Genomic DNA, 12,387 nt, shown 5'->3' with positions numbered 1-12,387 from the left:
ACTTCAGGTTAGATTTTATGGATTAACGCTCTCGGCAGATTAAAAGTCTTGCGCCTATTATATGAGTGATCCGAATGTGGCCAGCTGTTGTAAGTCTAAATTTCTGTCCTTATTCAATATATCCTCATTTTCCAGTGGTGTTTTAAAGTTTCACGTCCAACCTCACTGTCGATCTCCTATTGCACGACCTACCTATTGTATCTAAAATTTATGTGTTATAGTCATTTTAAAACATTCATGAAATATTTGCTACTGGACGTAAAGCAAACAACAATCAATCAATTTAATTAATTTCCCTGTACTAGTACTGAGCACACAAAGACAAGATCTTGTAAATTGCTATAATGTACAATTTCTATTTAAATTTTTATGTTTTTTGTTTTTTGTTTTACTTTCTTCAATATATTACATAACTGACTGCTTACTAAACAGTTTTAAATATTTGTTTTACTATGGTTCATACAATGTATCTACTGTTTTAATACGATTTATAACATATGATTTTTTTGTCAGACAGGGATAAAACTAAGAAAGATAAAAGATTTTTTTTAGGTGTTTTTGCTTCATTTAGACATGAAAAGGGAATAACGGACGACTAAATTAGAGAGTTTATTTTCACATAGTACATTGAACTTGCAAATATATCTGATTTAACATGTTTTGATCGGGCCAGTTAAACCTAGTTTAATACAGTTTTATTCATTGAAGTTTTTATTTTAAAGTAAACAAATAAGGAAAGATCTATTAATTAATTTGATCGAAAAGACAAAACTAATTATTTTGCATTCGCATGTTAATTAATGTAGAAAAATTACCGAATCAGAAATTTAATGAACATTTACCCGATGAATACTGTGAAAGACTTTATGCATTTATGTCTGTTCGATAAGAAGTTATAAAACAAGCTTTTTCAAAAGCTTATTGTTTGAAAAGTTTACCTTCTGTTTTCTAAGGTTTGATCTTTCCGAGTCTATTTCATGATTACTGACAGATCAAAAACATCAAGTATATATAGCAAAAAGTTGTTGGGCAGAATTTTCATTGGTCAGTTTTAAATGAGGTCTGTATGGGATTTTGAATGCCTCATTTATTAGATAAAATATCATTATTTTGAAGTTGGCAAAAAATATAAATTTACACCCTAATTTTGTAAAACTATCATTTGGTGTTATTTTAATGACAAAAAGGGCTGTTCAAATCCCTTTGTCCTTCGGGCTCGGGTTTCTGAACCCCCCTTTTTGTTCGGAGGTCTTTTAATATCAATATTAACTTATCATTGAACTTTTACTATTACATAAGATTGTATAAATTGCAGTTACAGCGAAAATTTGAAAATTGAAATTATATCTCCGAGGTCTCGATTTTCACAATCTTATGCTAAATTGAAACTCGATTGATAATACATTATGTAATTAAAAAAAAACAGAGTAATACATGTTGTTGTTTTATGCAGCCATTAACTTCTTCATTTTTTCTCTTGCAATCCATTGAATAATTGTAAGGCGTAATTCTAATGATTCGATAATTTTATAGATATCGTGTATGTTTGTATTTTCAACTTTGCATGTCTTTTTGGGGTTACAACTTGAACCTATCTGTTTTTATCCAGAGCTAGGAACACGTTTCCGTAAACTTTTCAATTTCAATTATTATAGCGACAGATAATTTGTAAATTTAAAGGTAAAAAAACAGAATTTATACAGACAACTTGCTTTCCGAAGACATCTTACAGTTGAATCCCATATAAATTGTAGAAGACATTTTTTTCAAAAGTCTGTGAAAACTTTTCTTATTTGTTGATTGGAATTTATAAAGTTCGTTGAAGTGTTCTGTGCAAATATTGGGTAAAATTGAACAATTTCCAAACGATACCCTATATTTCCTATGATATATCATACAATGACCGTACCAGCCAATGACATGGGTGTTATAACAAGGAAGTCACCATGATGAGTTTATTTTCGCATTGATCACGTCGTTCAATTATACTTTTAAAATACGATTCACGTCGAATAAACAATACTATGGATAAGATCTTTCTTTTTAAATCAGTGATCTATATTAAGCTATTACAGTTTTTATTTGTATTTAATTAACAACGCTTACCTTTAAAAAAAAGAATAAAGGATATACTTATATTCTAACTAGTACATGTCTGCATATCTTGATTTAGCAAGTACGGGATATCTAATCTGACAAACCAAGCCCTTTACTGGTTGCCTATTTATTTAAAATGCATGAAATATTTGTCATATATATCGCTTGAAATTGATTCAAAAGCAATCAATAGATCTATATAACAAACAATGTTGCTATATTTTATTGATTAAGACACATACATAGACGAGGCAGGTTAAACCAGGAATTACAACGCACTAAACGTTAGAGAGTTAGAAATGGTGCAGAAAAGATCAGCACGCTTTGTAACAGGGGACTACAGAACCACCAGTAGTGTTACCCAGATGTTTGAAAACCTGCAATAGATTGAATTACAAGAACGTAGAAAGAGAGTCAAGACCATGATGCACTATCGCATAATACACCATCTTGTTGCAATACCACCTGAGCAATACTTAATACCGAGAAGTGTAGCATTAACAACTAGAGGACATGACACCAGAATCCTACTACCCTACTCGAGAATAAAAAAACCACCAGCAATCATTTTTTTTCCATCTGTTATTCGTCTGTGGAATGAACTACCATCTGCTGTCGTCACAGCTTCCACTTTGGAAGGTTTCAAAGACAGCCTCCAGACGCCTGCTTCATGTTAGATATTTCAATTTTAATTGTATATAACACTACGATGGCTTTTAACCGGATTTGTGTAAATAGTATGTTGGAAAGATGTTTCCTTTGGCCATGTGTAAATAGTCATTTGCGATAATACACCAGAAGTGGTATGCAAATTATTGGAAGAAGGAGAAGAAGAAGAAGAACACATATTACAGATACAGATATTCCTGAGCTAATTTTTGAGTCAAAGATAACAATAATTAATGTAGTTTGGTCTCAACATTGGCCTTCAAAAACAATTACTTAACGTTTAATGCCGTAGTTTGTTTTTTTTTTCGTTTTAGCTAGGCGCGTGTTAGTTTTATATATCATCATCAACAACAACAACAATACTTTTTTTAAGAGGGTTACACAGCTAGCTAGATAAGTAATCTTCCATGAGGCCCTCATCAAGAAAAATCAATCAAAATGCAAACATATTCATTGCATACATTTGTATAAAAAGTCAAGTATGATAAAAAAAAAATCAATACAACTTGATAAAATGTTATGAAAACATAAAAATGATGACATGATCAGTTTTCAATATCATTTATACAGCTAGGTTGATTTTAATGAATTATCTTTATTTTTTATTTGAAAGAATTAACATTTGTAATATTTCTTAACGATATTGGCAAATTATTCCACAAGAATGGTCCAGAATACATAAAAGATTTTTTTAACAATTCTGTTTTTGATTTAGAGAATATGAGGTTTCCTTGAACAACATTTCTCAAGGGGTATGGATTTCTGTCTGAAACATACTGAAACTTATAAGTAAGATATGATGGGGCTTGTGATATTTAATTCGCTGTTCGAACTCTCATCCAGTTTAAATGTTTGAATAAGTACTCGGACGGAGTGAAAGTGTCTGTTTCTCAGTTTTTCAGAATAAGCATTACTATTTTGTACTTGTTGAGTTCTTTCATTCTAATACGATTGAAATAAAGAAACAACAACATTAATCCATCAATTTAAAGTTCTTTTACAGAGAATATCATGATCTAGTAAATCAAAAGCTTTCTTAAAATCCAACAGGACTGCTAAGTTGATATTACCATCATTTATATCCTGTATCCATTTATCTACGACATTGATAAGGGAAGTCTGACAAGCGTGTTATTGTCGAAACCCAGACTGTGCAGATTGTAAAAGATCTAATCGTTTTTAGATAGTCATACACATGTTTTGAAACATGCTTTTCTAAAAGTTTTGATAAAACAGGAAGTACATGCCTTTTATAGCTGACTATGCGGTATGGGCTTTGCTCATTGTTGAAAGCCGTACAGTGACCAATAGTTGTTAATGTCTGTGTCATTTTGGTCTTTGGGGATAGTTTTCTCATTGGCAATCATACCACATCTTCTTTTTTTTTTATATTAGTCTTTAATTTGTTGCTATGAATTTTTCACCAGCTTTAAAAACAGGGGTTACTCTTGCAATCTTTAGAACACTGGGTAATATACTTGTATCTATTATTCTGTTATAAATGTAAGTTAAAGATGAAGTTATGAAAGGAGCATTCAATTTTAAAATGTTTGGTCCTATGTTACAAGTTTGGTCATCTCATTTAATAGATCATTTATTGGGACTGGTGGAATTGAAATTTTACATGTTCTGACTTACTAAATTTCTTTTGTACAAATTGAGTTAATTTTGCATAATCATGATTTTTGCATACATATGTCAATCTCCGGTTTTCTACACATGAAAAACGTATTAAAACATTACAAATGTCACTGACAATATAAGTTTTAACATCATCTTATTAAAAGGTTCATATGTATATTTTTTTTTGTTTGGATGGGTTAAGACTGTGAATATATTTTCACAAATCTTTCGAAGTTTTTGAATTTTTGACAATCTTTGAATACAAATTTCATCGATTATGTGTTTAGGCCTGTTTCACCAAAATTTGAACTCAGACCACATTCCTAATTTATGGTATTGAACAATTATTTTACAATTAAATCAAATTATAAGAAATCCAGGGTAAATCACTAGTTACGAAAGCAACTTTGTCAATTTCAATTTGATAAAGCAGTAGGGTAAGGACCGATTTTGGCCTCAAATTTCAGGTTCATCTCACGAAAGATTTTGACCACTTTTTAAACACTTAAGTGTCTATTTTATTTGAATTAATTAGTTTATATGAAAGATTTTAACAGATTTAGTCATTAAAAACGATCCGATTCAAGCTCAAATATGAAAATCTACCTAATATGCCGAAAAATGTCACTTTTCAGATGGTTTTTGCTAAAAATGAAAGTGGCCGCATCCGTGTTCATCCTCAACCTTTATATATGTTATGTATTATCATAAAATACAACTAACATTTCAATATTAAGGATGAACACGAATGCGGCCACTTTCGTTTTACACGAAAACCGTCTAAAATTTAACTAAAATGCTAGAATTATGAGGATTTCAGTAATTTAGCATGACTTAATGGTGCTAGTACCGGATATATGTGCATTGTATTGTCAAAAACAGCCCATATTTATGTATCAGAAGCATTCTACTGTCCAATAAATAACTAAGGGTTTACATTTTAACAATTTTGTAAAACTGCTATATTTTGGGGCCAAAAAGGGGTCTTACTGAACCTACTCCTTTTCCATGTTTTAATGATTAGCATAAATAAGCTTAAGTTTACCAGGTTAGAAAAACAGAAAGATTTCAAAAGAGGGTCATTCAAACTCATAAATAAAGAAAAACTGACAACGCCATGGCTAAACAAAATCAAACAAACAAACAATACTACACAAAACGCAACATAGAAAGATAAAGACGAGCCACATAAAAAGCTGTTGGATAGGGATCTCAGATGCTCGACATGTTGCTCTTGCTAGCCGGTAATTAGTCAAATCGGTAGATCATATTGGTGAAAAAGGAACGGGATTGTAGCTACGACATTAGGAACATATTCGATATAATCAGTGAAATGGATATTCAACCAAATCGTGTTTGCGTCAGTAAAATTGACGAAGGGCTGACCTCAACTTCACTATTTGAAACTCTTGATTTATAAGCTTTCTTGTGAGCAGCAACCCTCTATAAAAAATAATGATAGGAAATACCAGCTTTGGAATATCGTATCATTTTGATAAATATACTCCGTATGCAGGAGCTTAAGTCAAGATATGAGGCATACTTAAAAGAAGGACGAAAGATACCAAAGGGACAGTCAAACTCATAAATCTAAAACAAACTGACAACGCCATGGCTAAAAATGGAAGAGACAAACAAACAACAGCACACATGACACAACATAGAAAACTAAAGAATAAAAACAAGAACCCCACAAAAAAACTAGGAGTGATCTCAGCTGCTCTGGAAGGGTAAGCAGATCCTACTCCACATGTGGCACCCGTTGTGTTGCTTATGTGATAACAAATCCGGTAAATAGTCTAATTCGGTAGGTCACATTCATGAAAGGGAAGGGGATTGTAGTAAATAAGGAACATATCCGATATCATTTGTGAAACGGTTATTCGTTATATGAAGGCGTCCGTAAAATTTACGAAGGGATGATTTCAACTTCACCATTTGGAACTCTTGATTTAATAGCTTCCTTGTGAGCAGCAACCCTCTATCAAGAAATCAGGATAGGAAATGCAAGCACTGGAATATCGTATCAATTGGGAGATATATACCCCGTATGCAGGTGCTGCTGGAATGTTGCTACTTAGAAATGAAAAGTTCACAATTGGAAAGCTGAAATCATCTCTTTTGTCGTAAAGTTTTGTTTTCAACCGACCCTCATTGTCAATTTCTAGATGTAAGTCAAGAAATGAGGCCGACTTAACTGTATCTATAGTATCCTTTATCTCTAGCTCAATGGGATAGATGCGTTCCACATAGTCACCAAATTTTGAATTATTTAGTGAAAGAACATCATCTATATAGCGGAAAGTAGAGTTAAAGGATATTGCTAACTTTTTCTCTTTCTTCCTAAGAAGTTCCTGCATGAAGTCAGCCTCATAATAATAAAGAAACAAGTCGGCAAGTGGAGGGCACAGTTTTTTCCCATTGGAACACCAACAGTCTGTTGAAAAACACGTCCTCCGAACGTAACAAATATGTTGTCAATCAAGAAATCAAGCATCCTGATAATATCAGTTTCAGAGAATTTTTTGTTTAAATCAGAGTGATCCTTTACAAAGTAGGATTTATCCCTCCCTAAGACAAGATACTTGTATCAACGTTGGCCATTCTTTTTTATGAAGCAAAGCAATACCAACTCTTTCAATTCGTCTCTTAGTTTGGAATGGGGAATACTTGTGTAAAGAGTAGAAAAGTCATATGTTTTAATAACGTTACAAGATCAAAGAGAGTTAGATTGTATGTACTCTAAAATATATTTGGACTTTTTAAGTATCCACATCTGATTCACGCCCTCTCTAGAATAGGCAGTTTAACAATAACTTTGAAGCCCGTCTTTGATTGCTAATAAAATAGATGTTAATAATTTAGAAAGAGGTTTCGTGGAGCACTTGGAAGACCCAGCAATATACCGTTGTTTGTAAGGACACTTATGTTGTGTAGGTATCCAATACAGTGATGGAAGATCCAGTTCTTCATCTTTGGTTGAAGTTCCAAAGGAACACAGAACAGATCTAAGATTATCCAGGATTTCCTCTTTTGTAAGTGTCTTGAGGGTATATGTTGAGTTTCCAAGTGAATTGTCAATACCTAATCCGTTTATCAAGCAGTTAATGTAATGAGTGTAATAAGTTTTACACACAAAAACGATGTTGTTTGGGGCTTTCTCTGCGGGGACAATAACATATTTGTCATGGAGGTAGGATAGGTGTTAAGCAACATTTGGGTCTTTAAAGATTGGCGTAGCATGGGCATTGATAGACCCATTCAGTTCCTTAATTCTGATTTGTATCAACGACCTCACTGCTTTAATCCATTTGGAAAGAGTGTCTACGTCTTCCTTCTCGCGCTGAGCCCATTGCCTGGCATAATCCTCAACTGAGTCCATCAAAATTTTAAAGTTGTATTTCCAATTGATGGATTTAGGCTCACGATATTTCGGACCTTTCGATAACATATTTCGTAGAGAAGTGTTATTAACAATGTTGAGGTCACCGGTAATAACGTGACCAGCAGGATTATATGTGAATTGGGAACTAGCACAAGTGCAATCAGGACGTTTGGACTTGAAGTCGTCAATATCGAGATCCTGCAAAACGTGTTTGTAATTGAAAATTTTAGTTGCAATAGGTTTGGTATAGGTATAAGAAATGATTGGTACAGAATGGTCTTTGAAATAAGGAGGTATTTTCGATTGAACTAATTTATGATGAAGGATATTGCCTAAGTTGACGCCATCGAGACCTTTGTTGCCAAAGGAAAGATTAAGGAAAGATCTTTTCTCTTTTTCATCTTTGCCAATGCGGACTGGCTTGAAAAGTCTGTGACTTGCAATATCCGAAATTATAGCCTCAAGTTTGTATTGGTTTGAATGAGGGTTTGTAACAGTGGATTTCAAACATAAATTGAACATAGAATGAAGTTTTGAAAGGGGTAATGAATAAAGTTTCGTGCGGATGTGATGAATACTTAACGGCTTTTGTATAAATGGAAGCAAGTCATTAATAGATACATCATGCAGAGAAGGTGATGTATAATGACAATGACCATGACTGCGTCTATGTCGAGGAGTCGAGTTGAAAATATTCATCACATTCACCGAGTTACACGAAGGACTAGATAGAATACACTTAACTGTATCTGTCATATCCTTTATCTCTTTCAGTGTAAAATATAGCAGGGGTTTCAATATAAATAACAAAATGAGGTATACGTACCAATCAAACCACCCTCCACAGTATAAAGCATGGTAAACTATTTTATTATGTCTTCCAATAGTCTAATAATATAACCTTGAAATCGTAAAAAAATAACTTCTGTTTAAGTCCATAAAAAGAATCTTTTGGGTGATTTTTTTAACTGTAAACGGAGTTGAACTATGTTCAAAGAACATGTCTCTATTTAGACTCATTTAGACATTATCCTTTGATTGATTACTAACCATACATAGTACTATATTTTACAGGTCAGACGTGTTTAGATGGTTATAGCCTATGTTCAGGAACTTATTGGTGCTGTGCTGATGGTTACGTTTGCACTGGGTCATCAACCTGTTTATCCATTGGGTAAGAAGTACGGTCATTACTTAAGAAAGTCTTTTTATCTGTTGAATGGGCATTAGCTGTCAACTTCATGTTCACTAATTTGAAACATTTACCTTTGCGCGAAGCTTTTGAATAAATTTACGTGCATACAGAAAGGCAAAACTAAGATAATTTAGATATAAATTAAGACTTAGACCGTTGGTTTTCCCGTTTGAATGGTTTTACACTAGTAATTTTGGGGCCTTTTATAGCTTGTTGTTCGGTGTGAGCCAAGGCTCCGTGTTGAAGGCCGTACATTGACCTATAATGGTTTACCTTTTTTTAAATTGTTATTTGGATGGAGAGTTGTCTCATTGGCACTCACACCACATCTTCCTATTTCTAAGACTCTAGTCATTAAGAATTTAGAGCATATTTATAAAGGAGAAGGTCCGGTAAAGGCCGATTTAGTCCTCAAATTTCAGGTTCATCTGACTAAAGATTTTGGACACTTTTTAATACTGTGTCCATTTCAATTGATTCAATTAGTTTATGTGAAAGGTCTTAACTGATTCACTCATTAAAAACGCTTTGATTTTAGCTTAAATATGAAAAATCTATCAAATCTGCCAAAAAATGTCACTTTTCAGATGGTTTTTGTCAAAAATGAAAGTGGCCGCATCCGTGTTCATCCTCAACCTTTATTTATGTTATGTATTATCATCAAATACAACTTACATTTCAATATTAAGAATGAACACAAATGCGGAAACCGTCTAAAATTTAACAAAAATGCAAAATTATTGAAGATTTTAGTAATTTAGCATGACTAAATGATGCTATTGTCCGATATATGTACATTGTATTGTCAAAAACAATCCATATTTTTGTAGCAGAAGCATTTTAATTTCCAATAAATAAATAAAAGTTTACATTTTAACAATTTTGTAAAACATATATTTTGGGGCCAAAAAAGGGTCTTACTGGACCTTCTCCAAAAATCAAATATTTTCATATGAAATTTTTAAAAGATATTCAGTAATCACGAGAAATCACTAGTGCACGATGAAGTATTTTCCGTATCGACAGAACACTAAAGATGAGGGATATTTCATTGCTTCACATTGTAAATGAGAGCAATATCCAAATCCTCGGGATCACAGATTCCAGGTATACCACAAACAACCCGAAACCAATGCTCACTACAATGACGAATTTTATACAGCACAACCATGTACTTTTGTGTCAAAAGAATGTTTTCCATTGTGTATTGGGCTTTAAATATTCATCTCTTTGCGTAATGTAAAATGAGTACTTTTGATCTTAGATGTGCTAATGGGTTTACATTTTGAACTATTTAGAAAAAAGGAAATTAACCAAAATGCCGAACTCCAAGGAAAATTAGAAACGAATATTTCCTAAGCAAATGCCAAAATCAAAAGTTCAAGCACACCAAGCAAATGAATAATAACTGTCATATTCCTGACTTGTAAAAAAGAAGATGTGGTATGATTGCCAATGAGACAACTATCCACAAAAGACCAAAATGACACAGACATTAACAACTATAGGTCACCGTACGGCCTTCAACAATGAGCAAAGCCCATACAGCATATTCAGCTATAAAAGGCCCCGATAAGGCAATGTAAAACAATTCAAACGAGAAAACTAACGGCCTTATTTATGTAAAAAAATGAACGAAAAACAAATATGTAACACATAAACAAACGACAACCACTGAATTACAGGCTCCTGACTTGGGACAGGCACATACATAAATAGTGTGGTTAGTACATTCATTATCTTATGTAGAAAATGGTGGATTGAACCTCGTTAATTTGATGGCCAATCCGGCCACTTATATGGCAATGTTTATAAATTTCCAGGAATAAGTGTATGTGCATAATGAAACGAACATACCCTGATTGAAAAAAACATTACGATTAAAAGACATATCTATTTACATGAGTTTAACTGTACATGAATACGCGTAAATGTATTCAAAAGCTGCGAACAAATGCAATGATTTTTGTATGCAAATGTAATGTACCGTAGCATTCAGTATAGTAAAAAAAGAAATCAAAGGCAACAGTAGTATACCGCTGTTCGAAATTCATAAATCGATAGAGAAAAAACAAACCGGGTTACAAACTACAACTGAGAGAAACGTATCAAATATAAGAGAACTACGACACAACAGAAACACAACACCAAAATGTAACACACACAGAAACGAACTATAATGTAACAATGGACATTTTCCTGACTTGGTACAGGGCATTTTATGAAAAAAATGGTGGGTTGAACCTGGTTTTGTGGCATGCCAAACCTTCCGCTTTAATGGCAATGTTAATTATAGCATTAAAATGACAACATTACACGACAGGGCTACAATAAATAAATGGGAGAAAATATAGGACAGAAAAACAAACGAATAATAGTCATCAAAAGGTACCAGGTTAAAAATGTTTATACGCCAGATGTGCGTTACGTCCACACAAAACTATGCTCAGATGAAAAAAGTTTGAAAGCCAGAACAAGTACAAAGTTGAAGATCGCCGAGGACCAAAAGTTCCAAAAAGTTGTGACCAATACGGCCAGGGTTATCCGCCTGGGACAAAAATATCATTATTATCAAGAATAATACATAGTTTTACAAACAGTATATGAATTTATCATGATAACATGAAAGGCATATAAAATGAACCCGAGATAGGTTTGTTATAATCGAATCAACGGGTAAGTTATCCATTCGTTTGATGTGTTTGAGCTTTTGATTTTGCCCTTTGCTTATGACTTATAAATAGAAATTGACTATAAGGGTCGGTTGAAAACTAAACTTTACGACATAAGAGATGATTTCAGCTTCCCAGTTGTGGCCTTTTCAACCAGGAGTTCCAAAAAGGTGAAGTTGAAATCATCACTTCGTAAATTTTAAGGACGCCATCATGAGTTGGTTTTATAAGTTGGTTGACCGTTATGGTATATCCGTTAAACAGATGCTATCGGATATGTTCTTTATGTCGTAACTACAATCCCGTTCCCTTTTCATGAATGTGACCTACCTAATTAGACTATTTACCGGCTTTGTAATAACATGAGCAACACGACAGGTGATACATTTAGAGTAGGATCTGCTTACTCGTCCGGAGCACCTGAAATCACCCCCAGTTTTTGATGGGGTTCATGTTGTTTTGTACCCCTATTTGGGACATTTTGTTCACGCATCATTGTCAATATAATAAAATTTGATGCGACTATCGTACAAGTGAGAGCTTTAGCGCTATAAAACCAGGTTCAATCTACCATTTTGCTACATTTCAGAATGCCTGTACCATGTCAGGAATATGACGTTTGCTGACCATTCGTTTGATGTGTTTTATCATTTGATTTGGCCATTTGATTAAGAACTTTCCGTTTTGAATTATCTCAGAGTTCAGTATTTTTTAATTTTTTTTTAATTTTTAATAGTATTAAATAG

The 12,387-nt window shown here is 33.2% G+C and overlaps 1 protein-coding gene across 5 annotated transcripts in view; it reads left to right on the top strand.

Moving 5' to 3' along the window:
• The window catches only part of LOC143066949 (uncharacterized), a 135,626-nt gene that overhangs the window by 31,297 nt on the left and 91,942 nt on the right, over positions 1-12,387 (top strand). For 2 of the 5 annotated variants that reach the window (XR_012975807.1, XM_076239821.1), the window contains one exon: positions 8,849-8,948. The exons of the other annotated variants lie outside the window; for them this stretch is intronic. Coding sequence is in view for 1 of the 2 variants with exons in the window: in XM_076239821.1 (XP_076095936.1) it covers positions 8,849-8,948 (100 nt within the window). In the remaining variant the exon portion in view is untranslated. The remainder of the gene's footprint in view (positions 1-8,848; positions 8,949-12,387) is intronic. 5 annotated transcript variants of the gene reach the window in all.

This window comes from Mytilus galloprovincialis, chromosome 3 (assembly GCF_965363235.1).
Source record: "Mytilus galloprovincialis chromosome 3, xbMytGall1.hap1.1, whole genome shotgun sequence".
NCBI lineage: Eukaryota > Metazoa > Mollusca > Bivalvia > Mytilida > Mytilidae > Mytilus > Mytilus galloprovincialis.
The sequence above is the reverse complement of the archived record's forward strand: the minus strand, read 5'-3'. Positions and strand labels throughout refer to the sequence as shown.